We start from the raw sequence: 24,941 nt of genomic DNA on the forward strand, positions 1-24,941 counted from the left end.
ATAGCACAACATTCTATCTACTCCCTTTGGTTTCAATTAATAGCATTAATAATCAAAGTAAATGTTGACCTTTGTGTCAATTGCCACTGTACTGAGAAAAGAGGAAAGTTAGACAAATAAGTTTAATGTCCCGTAGTAAATTTTGATACTAATTTGATGATCATAAAAGCCTTAAATATTTACATCATTATCTATAGAATTTTCACAGAAAATTACGCCAATTGCAAAAAATGTGTGAGAAACAGAATTTTTAGCCTCATCTGAAGAGACGTATGACTCAACAGATGTATTTCGGTCCAGTACTAAAAACATAAACATTTGATCCGATGTCATCCTATAATCGTATGATATGAGTGATTCTATTTAAACTGTTGCAGATTTGCAACTGCAACCTATTTTTTATGATGATGCTTGATGTTATTCGATAACATTTTGAAGCAAAATAAAAAATACTTCTTTTATATTTTTATAAAGTTAAACTAATATTTCATGATTATTTTAATTATCACAACTGAAAATATGCAAAAAATTGAAATTAAAAGTGAATAATTTTGAAACTTATAAATTGTAACTTTCAACTTAGTCTCGTTTTTTTCAAACTTTGCTCAATCCTGTCTGGAGTGAGAAGTCATTTTAGCAAAATATAACAAATATTCAAGTCTATCACGAACCCTCATTGTTTGTGTAGGTTAGTTTGACTCAGTAAGTCCCTTGCTGTACTCACTGTGTGTGTAGGTTAGTTTGACTCAGTAAGTCCCTTGCTGTACTCATTACAATAATGTCAACACTCATATTAGAAAACATAGTTTTTGGCACTGGAAATGGGGTAAGAACAGGCCCAGAAAAATCCATGGTTATCAAGCTCACTAGTATATATACACAAATATTTCAAATTGGTTTCATATTTTGGACTGAGATGAAAAAGAAAATATTTGTTACAACATTTCTGGTGTGTTTTTATGTGGAGCAGCTGAATAAAAAAAAGATATACTGTATTAACAAAGTATAATAGAGACCTAAATAAAGTATAATACAGACCTAAATAAAGTATAATAGAGACCTAAATAAAGAAGGGCAAAGTCTTTGATCTGCCATCACATAATGCACAGCAGACCTGATACATGTAGTACATTATTTTAAATTGTAAACTGGACAGACCCAGATCTGTTGCTACATAAACTGTGCAATCTGTTAGGAGTAATCAATAGAACAAACAACACAGACCCTGATCCGCATGTGCATTATGCTATGGCATATTGGGATCTTTGTTGTTTGCAGTTTGACTTATAAGCGAGAATAGAGGGTACTCCCTCAATATATGGTCCCTCGAAATACTGTGCCTCTGTATAATGTGGTCCCATATAAGGAAGGTATGATGATGGATTCAGTTTATTATCTAACTCTAAGTACAGTAACATTATGTATAAAATAATTCAATATCATGCCATCACACCAATAAGGCAGTCCAATGTAATGGCTCCCACAAACATCATTATAGTTTGAAAGTACTGTAATACTGAATAAATAATAAAGAACAAAACAAACTTGCACATTATATGATGTCTTAAATGTTTGCAATTGTCATACATAAGCTAATATTGTATAAAATAAGAAAATCATGCTTCTTTCTTCTCTGCTTTAAAATGGAGATAATTTTTTCCAATTTTGTCATCTGCCTGCAGTGGTACCAGGCTGAGGACATTAACAAAACTGTGAACGGCAAAGGTTGATACTCTGAGATTTAATGGCTACAAGTTTGTGGAGTATTTTTACCTGATCAATACATTTTATAATATTTAGTCTATGTTATCATTTGAATGAAGATACCTTTTCACAAATGTACAATGAAAGTGAGAAAATGTCAGATTTCTTGTTTCTTCTGCTGATGAAAGAAGAGCACTTTTACTTTGCCTTTTTCGTTGTCAAAGTCTCTTGCACAGACTGGTACAACTTTTTATCATCATAATCAATGCTCCTGTCTGTTGCAATACTAAATGGCCCAATTTTCATGACTTCGGCAATTTTAGGTGAATTATCTTCTGCTAAACACCTAATAATATTAGATGATTTTGTTCTGGCAGATGCATATTTTCTGAAATTTTGGAATCAGATTTGTTGTTGTTGTTATAGGGTTTAATGCCATTTTTCAGCACAGGATAGGCTATACATGGCGGCCAGTATTAATGGTGGAGAAAGAAAGAACCACTGACCCATGAGATGCTACCGGCAAGCTTTCTCACATATCCACATTGGCCGAGCCCGAGACTCGAACCCACGCAGACAGAGGTGAGATGGTAGTGATCTGTGACGGAGAGTGCTTTAGACCACTCGGCCACTCAGGGCCCCTTTGGAATCAGAAAACATCTGTTTGAATAAAGAACCAACATAGTCTTCTACTGCTAGGGGTAGTCCATGACCTATTAAGAACTCGGTAAATAATGCCTCTGCATTTATTATTTCTGCTTTAAAAAGGTTACAAGTTGCCGTAATATTGGAGTTTGTAAAATGAGTTAATTCAAGGTTTCTTTGTTTTACCATCATGACCAATATTAAAATCCTTTCCACCATGCCTGCAGTGGGTGGGAAGTTGCCCTAGAATGGAACACTGTATTGTGTAATTCATGTATTCATCTTTGAATCAGTTTTGCGTCTTTTTCTAATCTATCTGTGAAATTATTTGGAAAACATTTTTGCTCTAACACAGTCATCTACTAGAATAAATCTGACTTGACTTTTAGTGCCAAATACTTACAGACTGGTTCTGTATCAGATACGAATTAAAACAAAAAATCTGCAAGCAAAGATTAAAGATTAGAAAACCAGTCTGTTCTCTCTAAACTAAGCCATACACCTGCTATAAATAGAAACCGAGGCCAAAAGTTTGAAAGTAAAACCAGCATGTTTCTTGGAAATAGGGCAGCTGCTATAAATAGAACATAATACATGTACTGTTAGGAAAGTGCATGCAAGGACAGACAAGCGTACTCTTATGTCATAGTTATGTAGAAGCCGTCTTTTCTAGAATACGGTCTGAAAGATTAATGGGATGTTAATAAAAAATAAGAAAATAAATCATAAATTTTTTGGGGAAGGGGACATACCCAAAACGCGAAATCCGAATACGTTTACATGTAGTTTAGTGAGAAAAAAATAGTGTAATGATTATGCCAAAAGCATAATGGTTGGCATGTATAAATATGGTGCAAAGAAAGCAATTTTCCAGAAGCTGAATAGATTAGATAATTTTTCAGTAACTGTAAAAAGTTCAGTCCTTTCAAACTTGAATACAAAATACCATTTTTGAAGACTATTTGTAGTTAAATTAGAACAAGGGACCAACATGTCTTCTAATGTTAATAATGCATTAAAACACACTTCATTTTGTCATCAACATATACTTCTCCCTCGTTAACTCGTGCACAACTAAACATAGACCACACTATAAGCGAGGGCATGATTTATCGAGGGACCTTCATAGCAATTTGATTCATATCATCCTCGCTGGGCATCGACATAACCTTGGGGGGTGGGGTGAACAGGTATGTTTCATGGCTGAATACTCATTTTAAAATCGTGTTGGGAATAATTGTCACTAAATCGCTTTTCTAAAAAAGTTATTCATTTTTTTTTCATAATGTTGATTAAAATTTCCAGGCCACATCAGCCATTTTTGATGATAAAACGAGTGATATATCAGGGTTTTAGATACTAATTTTGATAGTGATTTTCTTCATGTTCAACAAAAAGGGGTCAATTTTTTAAAATACTTTCTATAAAAAATATGAGATCCATGATTGACCCTTCATTATAAGCAGGTTTGCAAGTTATGAAGGGTGTAGAGTATTTCATTTTGTTATTAGCACGCATCATTATGTCATCAACACACTTCATTTTATCATCATAATAGTACTTACTGCAAATATCATTCACGTATTATCAAAATTGTATTCATCAAAAGCACTGAATACAATTCTGATTTTTATTTTTTGTAAAACACCAATATTTAGGATGCTTAAAAAATCAACAATCATGTTATTGTTGTGTTCTATCAATCTGATAATAGGGTAGACAAATACTTACCACTCTGCCCCACCTGTTCCAGGAATAATACATTGCCCCTGCTTGGAGCACCTGGATCACATAGAACTTGTTATTGTTGTGTCCAATATTGGTCTGATTTAGCATACAGTCATAGTCATCTACAACCTGAAGCAATGAAACATAACCACTGTTAGGGTGATCATGACACTGATACTTTATCCAGGTACCTCCTACAATGTTATTTTGCTAGGATTTCCAGACTGGAATTAAATCCTACAATGTTATTTTGCTAGGATTTCCAGACTGGAATTAAATCCTACAATGTTATTTTGCTAGGATTTCCAGACTGGAATTAAATCCTACAATGTTATTTTACTAGGATTTCCAGACTGGAATTAAATCCTACAATGTTATTTTGCTAGGATTTCTAGACTGGAATTAAATCCTGCAGTTATTTTGCTGGGAATTTCATGACTGGAATAGAATCCCATGAAGAGTAAATGTGTAATATTCAGAAAGTGCAGAGTCTCGCACAGCTGCTTAAAGAAAAAGGGAAACCCTTTTAAATTAGCTAGAAAGTGTCATTAATATTGGCAGTCATTTATTGCCTATTAAAACTATACTGGTTTTGTACAAAAATAACTACAAAGAAATACTGATTAAAATTGAAAAGTCAATTTGCTAGATAACAAATACAACTCTTGTTGACTGAACTTCAGGCATTTTGTGTATCCCATCATCTCATACAAATAATGTATAAATACAGTTCCTATGAATGTTATTATTTAATACACTGCATAAAGAACATGCATTGAATAAGCTTGTTTGTGACAGCAAATCATGAAACTTGCAATAATACATGCACCATAGCAAAATATAAATAAAGGAAATAATGATTTGCACGATTTGCATGTGAGCCAAACCATCAAATGATAATAATGAACATTTAAAAAAATGTGATGACAAAATAATTTAAATTTTAAAAAAAAAGAGTACAAAAAAAGAAATAAAGTAATTACTTGTAAACTCCAAACAACAGATATATTTACAATAAGCTTTAAAAGAGTACACTGTATACTCAGTTTGGAACTCAATCTTTCTCCCATTCTGCACATTAGAGTTACAGGTGACAGTTATTTATATATAAGACACAGGCAATGTGAATGCCACACCCTGCTAAACTTGGAATTGTTTCATCTGCTGTGGATCTTATTCAATCCCTATGGTATGTCCTAGAGCAAACTGAACCATATCCTCTTACTATGACAGGATTCAGTTTGTAAAATACATTTTGTTCGATATATCTTTCAATTTAGGTAAAACATCCTTACGATTACCACGATTAAATTTTAACTGCTGCCACAGATACAAACTTAATGAAAAATTTATAATGCAACAATGCGTACAGCCTGGACATGCACATGGGATGCTTTTGAAGGATGTGAGTGTGTGATTTGTATTTTTAACATAGCTTTTTTTTTTTTTAAAATCAGTCATGCTGCTATGTTGTCTGCAGTGTGGCAGTTTATAGTGATTTCTAGCCCTGAGGCATCATGCCACAGACATGTAGCATGATGTCCCACCCAGTCACATTATCCTGACACCAGGCCGACCAGTCCTAACATTAAACTCTTCATGCTAAGTGCCAAGTGAGACAACTGCTAGTACCATTTTTGTAAGACTTTGGTATGACTTGGCCAGGGTTCAAACCCACAACCTCTCACATCCAAGGCGGATACTCTAACCACTTAGGCTACAGGAGTGGTGCCTTTTGTAGGATATGAAAATTGTACCTGTTTTAAAAAGATTAAAACATCCTTATAAAATTGAAGAAATATACAATTTAATTTGAATGGATGGTTAATGCATCCCTGGTAGCCATATGCATGCTCGAAAACTTGGTTAATGATGTTGTAAACTTATACAGGCAGTGAATTAAACTAAGCCATTTACATGTAATAAGTTGGCACCACTATGTTTTATATTCTCAAAATTCTTATAACTAAGAACCTTGAGCTCCAAAAAACACAATTCTAAAACCTACATTCTGACCCAATGACAGAAAATGGACACAAGAATAAAGCATTCATTCTTACTGTTGCACTGTGAGCATGAGGAAAATAAGAGTCTGGTTTATGAGCTTTCTTCTTTCCTTTATCTGCTGCTTTCAAAGTTTCAATGGCATCCTTCAGAGTCTTTGGCTTTATTTCTTCCTCCTTCTGTTCTTCCTTCTTTGTCTTTTTGCCTCCAGCTTTAGTGGCTGCTGCTTTCCTTTTTGGTGGCATTTTCTGAAATGAATTATAATACATACAAACACATATACATATATGCATACATAACACTGACATACACAAAAATGATTGAATTTTGAAACTATAATCCTGGGTCCAATTTTGAGTTTGTTTTCAACAATTTTGAGTTTTGAAGTTAAAATACAAGTGAATGCTTCAATATAGTCTAACAAATAATTTATTAAATAGTATGTGTAAGTTCTTGCTTTTTGTGCAAATTTAACATACACGTCTAAACATTACAGCGAACCTCAGATATTTTCCTTGTGGAATAATGCAAACAAGCAATCTCTACAATTAACTTACTTCCTATCACAGTTACCTGGTTCAGTCTGACAACCTGTTTTGCTAGGAGTGAATAAAATGCAATTCATTTTAACATACATGATTGCATGGCTATAATAAAGACTTTTCTTCAATGTGCAAGACAAAGTGATATGCTTGTTTGTACGGTCTGAACACTTATGCCTATCCACACAATACACTATTCTTGCTTTAATCTCCAATGTGGGCATGTAACTACATAACAAATAATGTCTTAACGAATATCAACAATCTTATAGTTACACACTCAGCACAATGTACCCATGTGGTTCTTTACATAAATTTAATAAAATATGACAAGGAAATATTTAATTTGAGAGAGAGACAGAGACAGAGACAGAGGGTGGATTGTTGTCAAGTCATGCCACTGAGATAGTCCTACAATGTAAGACGCCTCCCCTGATACTTGCGTTTGGTAGGTCTCCGACAGAACTAACGAATGGGAAAGACAATATATGACCTGTGCCTGCAAGTGTAGCCACGCCCACAGCCGGCTCGGAATAAAGAAATCTTCAGAAAAATGAGAGCAAAGTAAATCAAACTAAAGATTCAAATTAACAAGAAAAGAGTTGAACAAGTTTCAGTAATGCTCGACTGCAAATTGGTGTGACTGTCAACTAAATGTCAGCCACTGCACCAGTTAAACAGGTCGTGCAAAATTAGTTTACGATAATACCTATTTACTGTGTATCTAAAACGCTGTGGTATTCCTCTCTACTACGATCAATATCGTTATGATACCGACTACTGATTGAACAGGTATTTATTTACTCCGAATGCAACATGTCTGGGCGAATCAACGGGAACCAATCATTCAGTGACGTCATGCGTACTTGCTGCCGCTTGCTTCATCATGAACAGACATGGTCTCAGCTTGCCCAGACTTCTGATTTGGATTTATGTCGTTTACCGCCATTGGCATTTACGGCGATTCTCAGATTCACAGGTGCTTGAGGTTATATAAATGGTACAATCCAAAAGAAAGAAAAACGAAAACAATATATCTGCTATGGTCACGCTCCTCGGCTTGTCGCAGGCTAGTAAAAGAGACAATGATATTCCGAATGATGGTCTCCGAGTTAGACTTTTGTTTGGCAGAAATAGTCACGGCTGTGCAAGTAAGCCACGGCTGGGGTGATATTCAAGTGCAAAAAGAACATGTTTTCGCGAGAAAGAAAAGAAATAAGTGCGAAAAGAACTTATGTTTTATTTCTTTCTTTATCAGATTCAATAATTCTTGATTTAAAGGCACAAAAGTGCAGAGTGTCTGTAATTTTGTGAATGTTACAGAGCATGTAACTAGTGAAATGTGTAGACTTATAAGCTGAAATAATTCAAAATAACCTAATGTTTGAGAAGATTAAATTGGGCAATTGATAATAAACGAGAGAAAATGAATTTTTGTGGGGGCCCGCTTTAATTGAAACTTGTAGGTCACGAACTGTTACGGAAGCCTCACGTGACCACAAAAACGTATACGTCATCTTCGTCCAGTGGGCGGGTTATGAGTCACGTGGTGGTAATTTAAATATCTACTGTAAACAAAAATGGCGGACACACGTGAGAGTCAAAAACGTAAAGGTCGCCCGCGCTTGTCGCTTTCCGAGAAGAAACGTCGAAAAACTGTCTGAGAAACCGAACGGGACTTATCAAGGATTCGTCTTGGGGACCAGTTTGTTCGATGGAGAGCATTGATGTAAGAGTTAGGACTGGCATCAGACACTGAAATGGCGAAGTTGTTGGACAGGTAAGCCAATGTCTGTGTTATATGGTGATACACATTAGTTTCCCCAGAATCAAGTGAATTTGATGTCTATGTATAAGTGTTCTCCATTTTTCAATAACTTGTTCCTACTGTATATTTGAAAGCACACTGTTTTATTAATACAATGTTTGCACAAGGACTTGCTTTGTAATATGCCCAAAATAGGTGTGATCGGCTGATCAATATTTCACTCGGTGACTGCATTGTGTGTATTGTATGTTGGGGTGGAATATATTATTTATTTTTTATAACAGCGTGCTCATAAAGGTCATTTTGTACACCTGTCAATTATCTTCGTGAGACAGGTTTTTTAAAATTCGGCGAGGGAACTTAGACACATTTACAAGCGTTATCATTATTTATATCATATATATCCCTCTCTCTCTCTCTCTCTCTCTCTCACACACACACACACACCTTAGGTTAATGTGACATGCACATTACTTGCATAAAAGTTTAATAACCTTATCATGTAAACGTGATGGAGCAAATAATAAGATTTTATTGTACATCTTTCAACTACAGTGTACTAGTAAATCTATTATAAAGCACTGTATTGACTACAATTACAAAAGGATCTCTAGTCATGATAGGAAAGGATGTTGTAGTGCTACCAGAATATATGGCTGGCAGATTGTTATCAGTTAAAGTTTTGAGCTGCAGTCAAGTTAGTTTTATTGATGTGATTTTTTTTTAGATCTATTATTATGTATTCTTGCTTAAATGAAGTATTTCAGTTCTAAGTGTTTAACACAGTGCACAAAGAAACATATTTAAAACATAACTTATAATACAAATGAATATTTAATTCATATTTTAAGTTACAAAGTTACAAAGAATATAGCAGAAGATGAACCCAAGCATACAGAACCGATGGCCAGTACATTTTCATGCTTCACATCAACACCTGGCCAAGTGGTTTTGCAACATACTGAGAGAATGAAGACACCTTCAGTATCTAAGTATTTGCTATTGAATCAGGAAGGTAAAAATGACAAATTTCTTGCAGATTTTTTTTTGTGTGTGGGTGGGGGTTGTCTTGCAATTGTCATTCTGCTGAAAACAATGATGTAACAAATGCAATGTTGATAAAGGACATTATTATAACTGCCAGCAGGTTGAGTTCCCACTTCATGCTTTTCTTAGTTTGAGTTCGAAAAAACCCTTGAATTTCGCTTTCTCAGAAGTGGTGTTGGGTATTTCAACTGTGCCACTTGATGCATAGAAAAAGGCATAATTTGAACTGTCATTGTTTTGGTTATGCAAAAAAGTTCCAGTATACTGTGCTGGCTAACCCAATAATCATAGCTGTTTTTTTTTCCCACTCAATACTTAGAGGACCAGTGATTGTATATTGAAATTGTGTCTACATGCCTCATATGCTTTCTTTATGCTGTTTCCCATTTATACATGTGTCTATGTCCCACATGCAGTTCTTGCTAACACACTCTTCCCATCTATCCACTTAGCTCATGATGAATGCACATAAGACATATTTAATTTAAAAACAAAATACTGAGATAACAGTTGAAGTTTGTTTTTGGAAACCACTGGCAGTTCATTTGAACTTTATTCATTAGGACTGGTGATATAACTTAATTGGGATTTAATTTACAAAACTGTAAATACTTTTTAAATTTAATTTTTTAATCTTGGGAATTAAATGACTTGTTGGTTTTCACTCTTTACTGTTATTATACTTTTGGAATTGAAAAGCTGTTTCTGTTTTGATGATTGCTCTTCATGCATTTTTACCTTTATTTTATTTACCTAATTTTCAAGGTTGCCAAACAAATGGATAATATGGCTTTATTACAATGGTCCCAAGACATGAACCAGTTTTGGTTTTCAAGCAAGACTGCTAGCAGCTATGGACAATTTTTTGTGAGTTTTCAGTCCTTTTATTTGAAACATATATGTAAACATTTGCTATTGTATACTTTTGTATGAAATCAAAATTACAGTGCATAATCCTTATCTTCTGATTTCTTTTAATGTATTTTTTATCCATATATATTCATCATCAAATCTTCTAGGTATGTAGTTTATTAAAAGTAATTTATTTGAAATGTCAGAGTAATGTGGAATATTGAAGGAACAATGATCTGAGGAAAATCTGAATCCTGCTAAGCTAACTATTAGCCAGTTCTACAATGTAGCTTTCGCTGTAAGATATAAATCAAGTTGTCTTATCAATATGGGGTCACCATGACAAAAGAGACCAGCTTTAGGTGCTAAAGGTATTGATTGTGGCATTCTTTCAGAGTATCTTGAGGAGTGTCCTAAATCACATCACCAATACACATGAGTAGATTCTCTCACATGGCCAAGGCATTAATAAATGTCTTCATGAACCTTACCTGGAGAATGAAGAGCTGACAAAGCCTTGGCTTGATGAAGATGATCCCAAGAAGAAAGCCAAAGTGCTGAAAACCTTGGCACAGGTGCTCTTGGACCAAAGGTTCCTAAACAGTGGAGTATTACTTAAATTTCAGGTATGCCATTTCAGGATTGCAACAATTGCATGGTATTTAAAAGAAAAATGTGAAGACCACTTTAAATATTTTTATTCTCAACTAAATAATAAATTACTGTATATATTTACCGTTTGAAGATCTGAATAAGTTAGAATTCATAAGATGTGTCCACATGATACATGTATAGTGACTCTCCTCAAGTCTTTGGTAATTTCAGGTATAATACATGCACATCAGGTATAAACAATTCCATGACACTCTATCAATAAACACTTAAGTAAAGATTTCATGTATGCAAAAATTACCAACAGTAATGATTATTTAATAATTGTATTAATCTGTTAGCAGATTACAAATAACACATGTTGCAAGATACATGTTTTTGATAATTGCAGAATCACTGCTGAGCTTGAAGTTTTTCATCAGCAGATCATGATGTACAGTGCCAAGAGATTTTCATACATCCCTCCTGTGTACAGGATTAGGAATGAGCTAGCTGCTTTGGATCACAATATCCATAGTGGCTGAGGTGTTATGAGAAACAAAGAAGGGGAGATAGTGTAAGCTTGTTTCACTACAGGACATTAGAAATAATTTTATATATTGATTGTGCATTATGATCCCTGCCTGGAGATCAGACAAATGGAGTATTATTCACATGTACAAGTCATGAAAACTTTGTATTAGATACAAGTCATTCTGCAACAATCGGCACACATTTATATTTGTGGTAAGGAATCTTAATATTTTCATGCATACAGATCTTGTAATTAGTATTGTTATCATTCTAGTGGATATTTATTTTGATCTGAGCAATGCAAGTCTAATAATTAGATCCAGTGATATGTATAGCACTTTCCCAGGGGACTGACACTTTATTAAGGATATATGGGGTTTATGGAATATCCTCAGGATGGTTGGGATAGATGCTGTCATCATGATGATTACTAGCTAATACCTGTTCATGAAAACATGTTGCTTTCTGAAGGAATGGGCAAAAATGCATCCTGTCTCACATAGTATTTTGTGGATAGAACAAATAAGAACAAAAACCCCTCAACAACTCCTTCTTGGGAACTGATCATGAGGCTGTAATATTGGGTAAAAAGTTAATATGGGTTAGCATGGGGATGCTTGTCACACATGTTAAGAAAATAAAATTTTCTTTAAAACAGGCATTGATATTACAACAAAAAAAGCGGCAGATGGTCCGCCTACCCTTGCAAGGAAAAGAAAACATTCCACATTAGGGAGCTTATAAAGAAAGCCCTCATTTGTCAACTTGAGGGAAAGCAGGGTATGCAGAGGAGAAGAGAACTAAAGGAAGATGATTCCAGGAGAATTTGTAGAAACCTGGCACCTCAAGAACCACCATCAACTCTAGTTTTGGTGTGGTGAAGGAGATCTAACAATTTTAGTTATGTAAAATATGAAACAGTGTCTGATATATGGAGGTGTCAGCGAAGGCAGGTTACACTTTATATAATATCCTGAAATATCAGTAGTTGAAAATAAAATAATGTATAATATTGTATCTGCAGTTGCTGAAAACTTTTTATATTGATTATTTATGATCTTCGTGCCCACATTGTTTATAGGCAAAAATAGACTGGTGTTAAAACAAATCTGAAAGCATTATTGTTTGATGCAATATTATGTGCATTTATAAGAAAACAATGAATAAAATCAATTGTATTCATTTATATACAAACTCATACATGCAAGAAAGTGTTTAAGTTCATGCAAGCCTAGAGGGGATGAAGCCAGCGTATTGTCCATCTGGATATTTTTCATGTATCTGCCAGAAACAGCAAGAGGGAATTACATGTCTCTGTCCAGACCCCAGCCTTCCATGTTGCCATAGTATGAACTGCCTATAGGTAGCATGACTGTTGGCACTCATCAAGTCAACTTTATCGTTGAGGACAAGAACATTTCGTCTGTACATCCTGGACAAGGCAAGTACAGCCTTATCAAGGATTAGATCTTGAAAAATCTGAAAAATTATTCCAATTGTAATATGCTATTTCTAAAATGTAAAATAATATATTTTAATTAATAATAGGAACATGCGCTTATTCAAATGTTATTCATCTTCGATCAGCAAATTCCACTGTGAAATACACGTGGATCAAAACTGCACATGGTTTTTATTTTGACATGAACACTGAGAGTTCCATCGCAACTAGAACTGATAGATTATGTTAAGATGGACAGCTCAACGTTTTTGGGGAGCATTTCTAGAAGTCAGAGACTCCTGCATTGGGATCAAATAGGAATGGCTGATTGCAGCTTAGATTTGTTTAATATAGTGAGGTACCCACATTGAAATCAGGTAATGAAAAGAATCTACACGTAAGTATCAACTGTAAATTAAATCAAAGTCCTTATCATTTGCATATGTATGCATGTCTGTTTTTGGACGGCTTACAATTTTAAAATTCTTTCACAGTGGTTGCAAAGAAATAACATTTACAACAATCATGTATGTACATCAATTATCAATCTTAGAGAGTCCACCTTGGAAATGGAATTCATTGTAAATGTTGTATTGTAAGAGTAACTATCAAAGTTTTAATTCTGTGTGTAAATTGATGCAGTATTTTGATTTTATTGGTACAAAGTGCAAATTGTACATTCATAGGCATGTGCTGTACATATCCTGTATACAGAAAGAGGTTTTCTGTAATGTGGCCAACATACCTGTCAAGTTATTCATACCTTTTGTGATATACATTTTGTACATAAAAATTTTAAGCTTTGGCAATAACACGCTCAAGGAATATATAAAAGTCATTGAAAGAATTAAAGAAATTTCAAAATTGCCATTGAATCGAGTAAATTTGTTATACAGAAATCATTTGCAGTAATCACCAGTTCAAAGGTGGAAACACTGAATGCCAAGCAGAATGGGCAATTAAAATTCTTACCCAAAAATGTTAGATCAGATATGAAGAAAAAAAAGTTTCTTGCAAGCCTTCATGTCAGTCTTAATTCTGGATGAATAAAACAATTTAGGATTATTAAGTCCTTATGTTTATCATGATATTGCATATATAGTATTATCTTAACATATTTTGGGGCTTTAGAAATACACATTAAGGCATGCATCATATTTAAAACAGAAGAATAAAAGTGTAGTACATGTATTTATTTCACAAGACTTAAATGGCTATATGAATTCTGTACATGTCTAATTTTTTAAAAAAAAACTGCAATCTAGTCAGGTGTAATTGCTGAACTCCAAAGTGAGATTGCATAGACTTTTTGTTACCATTTTGTATTTAAAAATCATAAAACTAATAAATGTATTACTTAAGTTGGTTTATTAATTAAATTGAAAAAAGAGCAAGTTGACCTTAATAGTATTGAATGATTGTATGCCACTAGTGTAAATCACTAATACCTATATATGAAATGATTTTAGCTAATCTACCTTTAGGCCCTCATACAAAGGAAATTATCTATTTTAAGTGTATCTCTGAAGCCGCTGTATATATTGTTTGGAAGAAGGAAATAGACTTTGCATTTCTAATGTCAACTAGAATACTATTCCAGAGCAAAGTTCCAGAGTACTGGAAACATTTTTTGAATAATTCCTTATTTGGTTTGAGAATTTTATACTGTCTGGTAGACATGGATCACAGTTGTGGAGTATTACCAGGAAGCCTGTACTTGAATAGTGATTGTAAATATTCAGGAGCACTATTATTGTATATCATGTACATTAATTTGGCTTTTCTCAACTGGATTCAGTCTTTAATAGGTAATAATTTTAACTTACCAGCTAAAATTTTCCTTGCTTACTTTCTGGATTGATATAGCCTGAATGCACATGTTTTAAGATGTGCCAGCTTTGCTATGATTTTATCATTTGAATTACTCCACACTGTGTTGCAGTAGTCTAAATAGGGTTGTAAGTAACTGTTATAAAATAGTTTTCTGTACCTTATCCTACTGAAAAGCCATAAACTTCAATTAACTTTTTTACTGACATGTTCAGTTCTTAATAGGTTATTATCTACCAAAACACCAAGTAGTCTATCATGACAAACCATTTGCAAATTTGTATCCTTCCATGTCAGACATAGTTCATCACTACCAAAGATTTGTTCTTTTTTGCCATGTTGAGATAAGTAATATTTTAGTTCTTCCAGTATTTACCACTATGCCACTGCATGTGCACCAGTTGTCCAGTTTGTTTAGGGCATCCTGTAAATAAATTTATAGTTTGTGCTTTGTGTTTTGGATGTCTGACAATGTTGTGTCATCTGCATATAGATCTGTAGATGAAATTGAGTCCCGTAGTAAAAAGTGGTAGGCCATTAATGACATGAACGAGTCATGGACATATGACATGAACGTGTCATGGACATGTTTTTCAATCAATTTTGACAAGTTTTGGTTGTATTGATATTGGCTGGTAGTTATCAGCATCATTCTTAGAACCAGATTTGTGCATAGGCATTACTTTTGCAGTTTTCCATATTTTGGGGACAGATGAGGTTGCAATATTTAAATTGATTATGAATGTTATGCTAACTGAAATATCTGAGGCAGAAGTTTTAATGAGTGGTGGACCAATCTGATCAAGTCCTGTAGCTTTCTTGATATTAAGTTTACTGAGACATTTTTTAGCAGTTTTTTTTATACCTGTGGGATAGAGAAACATACCTCCTTAGGGATTTTTCAGTTCATTATAGTTGTTTTATATCACTGGTTCTTTTAACTTAGTGGTAACGTTAGTGAAAAAAATCACTCAAAATATTTGCAATGTCAGTGTCATCAGTGACTTTTGTGTCATTTACCAGAAGTGAGTGAATTTTATTTGTCTGATCTTTGTGTATTACCCCAATGAGTTCACTGAAGACTTTCCAAATGCAGTTTGTGTTGCTCTTTGTGTTTTCAAGCATTGATTGATAAAAAGTTTTTTTTTTAGCCTTTTCAATCATACTTGTTATGTTATTTCCCCATACTTGATATTGTGCATGGTTTCCCATAGCCTTCAATTGGTCTCGTGTCTTCATAGTATCTAGGATTTAAGTAGTAAATCAGTTAGGTTGGATTTCATACTTTACTCAATGTACTTTTAGTGGTGCATGCTTAGAGACTACATTCATAAATCAGTCCACACTTTTAGAGCTTCACATATGTCATCAAAATTTTGGATAATATTCCATGGAACTTTATATAGGTCATCTTGAAATTGTTGTTTACTTCAATTTTGGAAAGATCTGTAAGTGATAGTTTTGTGTGTATGTTTCCTATTTCTGTTGCATTTAACCTTTGTTGTCAAAAAAGTAGGATAATGGTCACTAAGACCAACATTAGACATTAACATAAGCCACATTGTTTGGTAGGTTGGTATAAATGTGATCAGTAAGAGTGCTTGATATTTCTGTTACACTTGTGGGCTCATTTACCAGCTGGACTAGGCCTAATGATTCAAAAAATTCCATCCAGTTACTCCTTACTTGAGTATTGAGTAGGTCCTTATTTACACTGCTGAGTATATGTTTCTTTCTCCTGTGCATGAACATTTTCTATTTGTTTCAAAGAGTTATCATTCCAAATTGCTTTGGAGGAAGGTGACCTATAAATGAAACCAACTAGGAATGATTCTGCATTATTTTGAGAAATATCCACCCAAATACTCTCAATTTCATGTGACCCCAAGTCAGGTCGCCTTTCTGCATTTACATCTTGTAATGTGTACAAGACCACCCCCCCCCACTGTCTCTCTGTCCGTGCATAATGGTTTATTGTAGCCTTGACAGTGAAATAGATTATCATTGTGGCCAGCATTTAATTTGGTTTCAGTGAGTCCTAAAACATGCATATTATTTTCCTTGGAAGACAACATTAACTTAATCTGTTCTATTTTTTCCACTATACCTTGTACATTTAAGTGACCCATGTTAAAACCTTTTGTATTTAGTTTCATATCAATTATATGTATTTCATCATGCAATGGGGTACTCTATGAGATTGTCTCCATAATACTTATACCATTTTGGTATTATATAAAGTGGCCATATAAATGAGGTGGCCTCTGTATTTTCTATGGTATCTGTGCATAGTCTTCCTTTATCAAATCATATTGGGGTGGGGTGTTGAGTAGCAACAAAAAGTAAAGGAGTTTAAACATACATTGTTTGGTAAAATAACTAATCCTTTAATACAAGTATGCATTTTCTAAGTTGTGCAAAACACTACTGACATAGCTATTAGAGTCTTTGCCAAGTTACTTAGTACCAAACATTTTTCAGTATCTATCAATACTTGTTTTGCAAGATATAAATAAACAATTACCCTCATTCTTGTCTGCCTTGTCTGAACTATGTGTAGAGCTTGGTCAGCTCAGTCTTTAGGCTGCACAGCGTGTCTTCCTCCTCTCCCCCATCTGGTTTTTCAGCTTCTTGCTCCATGCCTCATCCTTCCTTTCCCTCTTCCTCTTAAAGGTCGCTCTAGAATTGAGCTTGAAAGTGAGCTGATTTAAGTCTATCTAATGAATTTTAATATGTAAATGTATTTCATAATTTGACAACTAATATATTCATGATTACTTATCAAACTTATAGGACTATAGTGCTAACTTTGGATCAGAAAGTAATACATGAGAGGTTGTGATTTGATGGAAGTTTTTTTGAGCTGGATCAGGTCAAGTGTTGGGTGGGGTGGGGATCCAAAATTTAAAAAGTGCCCCTACTTTCCTCGAATGGGCACCAAAGCAAAGTCTATGTGTCTATTTACTCAGTGTGCACAATACCCAATAAACATGTGCAAGAATAAAGCTGTGGTCAAACTACAGCTGACAAGTGACTGTACGTTTGTGTGTGTGTGTACTTTTTTTTGATCTGGCCCCGAGTTTTGAACCTGGATTCCATATTCTAGTCGCAGATTTAAAAAAAAAAAAGCTTATTTAAAACCTTGTGTGTGTAAAGTATTAACTTGGAGAAGCACACAATTCTTTTCCGCTTTGTTTGAAACGTCAGAAAGATGGGTGTTAGGGGTCCACTGGTGACAATCTGGTTAGAATTTATAAATTGATTAATGAAATTACTCAATTCTGAGCATTTTTAAATATCCCTGATGCTTTTCATTTATAAAATTGAGTGGTGGGGACGTGAGGAAGTACGAATTCTACTGGGCAAGAAATAGAGTGAGTACCTGTGGGTTTTTGCAATACTGTACAGAGCACGTCGATTTAAATTATTCTCGTACCACAAAAACTTTGAAATATAACTATAAAAGTAGTTCTACAGACATTTCATTGTTTCCTCTAAAAATTAAAATTAGAAAGGAAAAGGATAAGAAGAAAAGATCGAGATCAGAAGAAGATCATACTCACCGTTGTTGATATTTTGGGCGGTCTCGTAGCGTGGTTGTGTTTTACGTCATCATCTTCAGTGTTTACAATGTGTCTTATAATTATGCAAATTTCGGTCACCGGAATTATGTGTTATTCATTCGGGATCTGCCGATCACTGCCGAGAGGGATTTCAACATGGAGAAGATAGATTCGTTACTCTACGTACGAAGATTTCAGAGAGCTCGTATTTCTACGTACGAAGATTTCAGAGAGCTCGTATTTCATAACGAGAACCCCTACGTACTTGATATTACCCCAGAAATGCCTTTTAAATAGTATTTAATCAGTTGATATACATAAATGTCCCAACATTTTTGCAAGAAAATTCACCCTCAGCTGTGCCTTTAAATTAAAGATAATGACAAAACATGTTGACTAATGTATTTACAACGTGAATTTTCATGACATGTTGGTCCTATGACCAGTCAATTCCGTCTGCGGTATGTAAATTGGCTTGCGAAAAGAAGAAATCAGTCTGAAAAGAACTTGTATTTTCTTTATTTCGTTATCAAATTCAATAATTCTTTTTTTTTTAAAATTAAAGATAATGACAAACACGAGAACTGGTGTATTTACAACATAATTTTTTGTGACAATTTGGTCCTACGATCAGTCGTTCGTACTGTGGTATGTAAAATGGACTTGCGAAAGAAGAAATAAATTTGAAAAAACTCGAGTTTTCTTTGTTTCTTAAAAAAATTAAATAATTCGTTTTTAAATGAAAGATAATGACATAACACAGTAAGAAGGAAAACAACAGCAACTACATACGGATGAAACACGCGGTGCGAGTGGAATTAACCCCACCCCAAAAAACTCTAACAAAACAAAAACAAAACAACAACAACCTTTAAAGGTAGCGGAAAGGCCAATGAATAGAGACAATAATAATGAATACGATAAGCAACGCAATGGAAGACAATTGACAAATATGTAATACTCTATCAATAAACAGGAAAATAAACCTAACGGGAATCAAACAACGCAGCAGACCACACAATCAGTGTCGAAGAGACGACAAGGCACACCCATTTGTACAAAGTGTAATGCACATGATTGATTCGAAACATCCCTGATAACACTATTTGCGGTACAACAAATTAAAGACATTAAAAGGTTTTGTTGTAAGGAATTGGCTTGAGTTTTATTTATTGACAAAAGTTATAACCTAGGAGAGATCCACGTGACGCCTACGGTTTATAAAGACTTGTCGGCCATGGATCATCCACTGTGTTTCGGACCGACTTTAATACACACAAATTCATCAGCAAAGACCTAGTCATCATTTGTGTATGGCATTGCAGATAACCTAAGTGACAGTGAACTTCCTAACTTGTTGGATATACTTTACTACAACAGACAAAATATCATCACGGCAGTAGTGAATGGGGCCACCCTAGGGTCTATGGGAATTAGCATTAAAAACACCCCTGGGCCACTCTAGGGTCTATGTAAATTTAACATGGACAAAACCTCTGGGCCACTCTAGGGTCTATGGGAATTAACATGGACAAAAATCTTGGGCTGGTCTAGGGTCTATGTAAATTTAACATTAATCACCCTGGGCCTGTCTAGGGACTAGGGGAAATGGAACAGGGTCGGGACCCTATTTTAATATGGTCCCGACCTGATGGGTCTCTATTTTTTTTTTTTTAAAATAAAAAAAAAATAATTAAAAAAAATGGTGTAGGCAATTGAAAGTCTGTCTCTTTTCGAGAGATTGGAGTGGCCCTGAAAAGGGCTTTTGGGTTTCTTCTTCTTCTTCTTCTAACTCCTTAACTTCTTTATCCATCCCCTTATTTTTTCCATCATTCCTTTCTTCTTCTTCTTTTCTGTTTCCGGTATACAGTCCGGGCGACCCATGGCTCGGAACTTCTGTTGGATTTTCATCCAGTTAGCGTTTAGTTTCTCTAGTTCTTCCTTTTTCTTTCTATTTTCTTCTTCTTTTCTATATTTTGCCCACCTGTCCTTTATTTTCTCCACTTCTTCATCTATCACCTTTCTCATCTTTTCTTCCCCTTTTTTCAATTGTTCAACACTCCTTTTGACAAAGGGCCACTCTGACCTTTGTTCTATCTCTTCCAAGAACCTTCTTACTTCTTTTACCTTCTCCATGGCCTCTTTTATTGTCCCCACTCTGACATAAGGGGGATTTATCAGCCCTCTCAATCTCTTTACTTCTTCTTCAATTAATCCCTCTATCATCTCCCTGGCTAATTTAGTTCGTTCACGTAGTGCAGACTTGTTCTTAACTTCCAATCTTTTTCAATCCTTTCAACATCATATTCACCATCCACCATCCAAAAATAAACATGCCTTAAATCATTAAACAGTTGGGACACTTCCATCTTCCTTTTTTATTCCTTAGAATGGTGCGAACGACGAACTTTGTGGGTTCTTATAGTTAAAGCGCGGATGTGATGGAAAACATCCTCCTAAAACAAAATTAGTTAGTTAGTTAGTTGGATTATAGTGGTTTTCGTTCTTTTGAACATGTACCACTTGTTTATTCATGCCTTTCCCAGTCCCATATTCCGGTAGACAGAGCCTTCCTTTTTTCCACTCTGTTTAGGTGGTGCAGGTTCATCAGCTTCATCGCCGCTGGATGATGATACTTACAGGGCCGCTGCCAGCGTGGAAGTTTCAAATTCTTCAGGGTCGACTTTTAAGATTCTCACATTCTCTATCTCTTCTGGCTTCGGTATCAGACTGTGTCTCACCCTATGCAAATTCACGTAAGTAGTAAAGTGGGTCACCCTAGGGACAATGGAATTTCCACTCAAAACACTCCTGGGTCACTCTGGGGACAATGGAAATTTAACATGGCGAAAAATCGTGGGCCACTCTAGGGACAAGGGGAATTAGCATTACATGGGAATAGAGTTTGGGTCTGTCTAGGGACAATAAAGTTTGGGTCTGTCTAGGGACAAGGGAAATTGAACATGGTTAATAGAGTTTGGGTCTGTCTAGGGACAAGGGGAATTGAATATGGGATTTTTTTTATTAAACTTTTTTAAAATTTAAATTTAAATTTAAATTTAAAAAAGGGGTAGGCAATTGAAAAGTCATTCTCTTTTCGAGAAATATGGGTGGCCCTGAAAAGGGCCTTTGGGTTTATGTTAATGTATTCATTAACATAAAGGGCACCGCATTGGTCTTCTTCTTGTTCTTAGGCTGCGTCTCACTGTTGGTCCGTAAATCAGCACTCTTTTCAGGCATCCTTGTCTTTCAACGTAGATCCTACTTATCCACAGACTGGTGTTTGTCCTGTGGACAACGGTCCACTTGGATCGGACATACATGAGCATGTCCGTCCTAAACATCATGGAAGACACAAGGGTGGATGACTCAACTGTGGTCCACATCTTGAAGCGACGAGAACAGGTGAATCAATGCAGTGAACTGCGCTTATTTATAGGTAGAGGTAGGATTGAAACGAATTGAGTTCATTCACCAATCCGAACACGCGTTACAAAATTCAGTCAGCTCGCATCCAATCCGAAGAGAACAGTTTGTGACGTCACGTGGTCTATATAGATTCGTTAGCGCTTGTGTGCAGTCAATCTATGCGACAGTGATTCAACATGACGGAAACTCAGAAAACGATCCATTGGGGTGCACCAGCAGGGGAGACTGCCCAAGGGAACCCGGACTTACTTTCAGAAGAGGTGAATTGGGATTTTGTGGATTTTCTCTCCTCGCAAGAATTTGTTCCGGAACCTTCGTTACCTTCTTCATTACCGCAAGTGGAGAATTTTAGACAGAGGCAGAAAGAAGAATTGGAGAAATTTATACAACGACAAAAGGAAGCGGAACAAGCTTTTCTACTACAGCAACAGCAGCAAGAAGAAGAGGTAAGAAAAAAACAACAGCAACAACAGCAAGAAGAAGTAGCAGCAAAGAAACAAGAGGGTGAAAATCAAACGGTCACGGTACTGTTGGACATTTTAGCGGAGTTAAGAAGTCTGAAACAAATGTATCAGATTTCTTTATTACAACCGAAGAGAATACGACCTTCCCGAGCTAAACACTCCAACCCTGTGACTAAGCCTACCGTGCCACCCTTAGCGATTTCAATCAAATCATCATCATCATCAACAGTACGCAGTCCAGAAGTAGGCCTTGGCAAAGGCTTAAGACAGTTAAAGTTGATTGCTTAAACTCACCCCTACACCAAAAAAAGGCCCTATTCAGGGCCACCCACGTCTCTCGAAAAGAAACACAATTTCAATTTGCCAATAACTAAAAAAAACCCACTCATTTTACCCTTATAGTACGTGTCTGTGTATGAGTGCGTGAGTGTAGCTTCTTATTTTAAAATCACAACTCAAAGACACTTACCTTATATAATTAATTTATTCTTTTCTCCATTTTTTTTACAGTTCAATTCACAATTCACAACAGAGCACTTTAATTAAAAGTTCATTGACTTCTTCTTTCTCCTTGTTTAGTCTCTCTGTTTTTTGAATTTCTTCACCGTCACACTCTTTTCCTCTTCTTCCTCCTCGCTTTCTTCCCTTCTTCTTTTCTTCTCCTGTTTCTTTTTATTCACCTGTCTTCTTTCTTCCTCAGAAGAATCCCTCTCTTCCTCTGAAGAATCCCTCTCTTCTTCTGAAGAATTCCTCTTTTCTTCTGATTCCTCTTGTTTCTTTTTTGGGCAATCTGGAGACCAATGGCCTTTTTCTTTACAATAATAACAGGTATCTTTACTTTTGTCTTTTTTAGCCCCTGTTTTTTTTTTCTTTTTTGACGGTCTGGACACTCTGAAGACTAATGCCCTTTCTTCTGACAGATATAGCAAGTATCCTGACTTTTATCTCTAAAGGAAGGAGAGTAGTCCGTAGGCTGGTCTGAAGAGAATTTTCTAATGACCCCTCGCAAAGCTCTGACGAAACGTTCGATTTGTGTAGTCTCTTCCATCGTTGTGCTCGGCTTGAGAGTGAAATGAATAGTGAAAGGACAAGACACACACTCTTTTATATACGCTGGTCTGCCATGACTATAAATTAGTCTATGGTGTTTAAACTTGAGTCATTTTTGACGTTTTCACTCAAGATGAAACGATCCTATTCATTCGAGAAGAAAGAAGAAGAAGAAAGTAAGAGGCAGAAACGTGATCTATCGCCTCGTACCAGGGCTGAAATCTTGGCACAAATTCGTGCCAGTGATTTTGAAGAGGACATGAGTGAACCAGAATTTGAAACCTCTAAACCAAGTTCACCACCCTTAGTCAACCCTGAAAAATACTATTCCATTCGAGAGACGGAAAAGCGCTCCTCTAGAAAACTTAGAACCACGGCTTACACCTACACGGTGAAGTTTAAAGATTTCAAGGCCGACGTACCATTGGAGAAAGCAGAAGGGTTTATCACCGAGATGTGGGATTCTTTGCTTACCACACTCAAGCGACAATGTCAACCCAAAGAAGACGATCGCTTGACACTATCCATAGATCACGACGGTTTGAAATCCCCTGTTTGGATCGAGTTTAGCAGACCCGCAGAACTAACCCCTTCCAAAGTCATGGACAAGATTCAACACGTACAACAATCTAATGACCAGTTTGACATCACCGATGGTAAAGCCACACTGAAAATGGCCCACGTCTCTCCTCCTCAAGGGACTGGACGCAAAAAGATGTTATTGGTGGACGACCTTCGCAACACCAAAACAAGTCTCGTCCGAATTAACAACCCTCAAGATCAGATGTGTTTAGCCCGTGCCATCGTGGTGGGACGAACCTATGCCAACAAGAACGACACGGTAGAATGGAAAAGAACCTGGAAAACTATTCAACGATCCGACCGAGCCAAACAACGAAATGAAGCAGAACTCCTGTTACAACAAGCCGGACTGTCTAAAGACACACCCTGTGGCATTCCTGAGATGCAAAAATTGCAAGATGCCCTAGCTCCACGATACACCTTGAAAGTGCAACCTCAAGAAGTGCGCGGACCTCTGTTGTTTCGAGGCCAAGACTTTAAGGACGGAAAATACATTCATGTCTATTATCACGATGAATATTTCGATACCATTACCGCCATCCCTGGATTCCTTGGATACAGATATTACTGTGAGAAATGTGACCGTGGTTATAATAATCGAGAGCAACACAAGCATTGTGGATCGAAATGCTCAGGATGTTTGGCCTCTCAACCCTATCTGAGCGAAGGGCAAAAACCAATGCATTGTCCTGCTTGTCTGCGCACGTTTGTCAGCCCTGCCTGTTACCAACAACATCTGAAGACCCAAAGTTCACAGCAGAAATGTGCTTGTCAACTCCTGAGATTGTGCCCTACGTGTGGACACGGCATACGTACCAATAGTACCAAGGCACACGTATGTTCAGGAAGAAAAAAAAATGTCACATTTGTCATCACATCGTGGACTTGGAACACCAATGCTACATGCAAAAATACCAACCCCCACCAGAGAAAGAGGATGGTCACAAGAAGAAAAGCAATTTCATCTTTTTCGATTTCGAATGCATGCAAGAGACTGACATTCACATTCCTAATTTCTGCGTGGCTCATCGAGCGTGCGAGAAGTGCATTCAAGAACCTATCTTCAGTCATTGCCCTCACTGCAGCCAGATTCCTGGAGGACGTGAAAAAATCTTTCGGGGACCGAACACCCTAGCCGATTTCGCTCGATGGGTCTTAGACCCCATC

General features: G+C 35.9%; 2 protein-coding genes and 1 long non-coding RNA gene across 10 annotated transcripts in view; 1 reads left to right on the forward strand and 2 right to left on the reverse strand.

Annotated features, from left to right (window-relative positions):
* The window catches only part of LOC149787449 (protein mono-ADP-ribosyltransferase PARP3-like), a 44,224-nt gene extending 36,521 nt beyond the window's left edge, over nt 1–7,703 (reverse strand). The window contains exons 1-3 of one of the 6 annotated variants that reach the window (XM_089973619.1): nt 7,490–7,703; nt 6,138–6,329; nt 4,081–4,206 (exon numbers count right to left, since the gene is read on the reverse strand). In XM_089973619.1, the coding sequence (XP_089829745.1) occupies nt 4,081–4,206; nt 6,138–6,326 (315 nt within the window). In that variant the 5' untranslated portion in view covers nt 6,327–6,329; nt 7,490–7,703. The other 5 variants (XM_089973617.1, XM_089973618.1, XM_089973616.1 and 2 more) reach the window with 5 other exon arrangements.
* A 562-nt stretch (nt 7,704–8,265) lies between these two features.
* On the forward strand, nt 8,266–17,215 carry LOC149787450 (uncharacterized). Of its 3 annotated transcripts, XR_016424061.1 has the most exons (5): nt 8,266–8,403; nt 9,243–9,406; nt 10,204–10,305; nt 10,686–10,916; nt 11,294–11,336. It is a non-coding gene; the product is annotated as an uncharacterized LOC149787450 (long non-coding RNA). The 3 variants fall into 3 exon arrangements; XR_016424062.1 differs by having other exon boundaries at nt 8,296–8,403; nt 9,251–10,305; XR_016424063.1 differs by lacking the exon at nt 8,266–8,403 and adding an exon at nt 12,074–17,215 and having other exon boundaries at nt 8,430–10,305; nt 11,294–11,458.
* Nucleotides 12,580–18,434, reverse strand: LOC149787451 (P2X purinoceptor 7-like). The gene is made up of 3 exons (XM_089973621.1): nt 18,250–18,434; nt 17,211–17,365; nt 12,580–12,894 (listed from the first exon to the last, which is right to left on the reverse strand). The coding sequence occupies exons 2-3, from the start codon at nt 17,214–17,216 to the stop codon at nt 12,637–12,639; spliced, it is 264 nt and encodes an 87-aa protein (XP_089829747.1). The 5' UTR covers nt 17,217–17,365; nt 18,250–18,434; the 3' UTR covers nt 12,580–12,636.
* Between the last annotated feature and the right edge of the window lie 6,507 nt (nt 18,435–24,941).

The sequence above is a fragment of the Sinohyriopsis cumingii genome, chromosome 11, assembly GCF_028554795.1.
Source record: "Sinohyriopsis cumingii isolate HCF-2022 chromosome 11, ASM2855479v2, whole genome shotgun sequence".
NCBI classification, from domain to species: Eukaryota; Metazoa; Mollusca; class Bivalvia; order Unionida; family Unionidae; genus Sinohyriopsis; species Sinohyriopsis cumingii.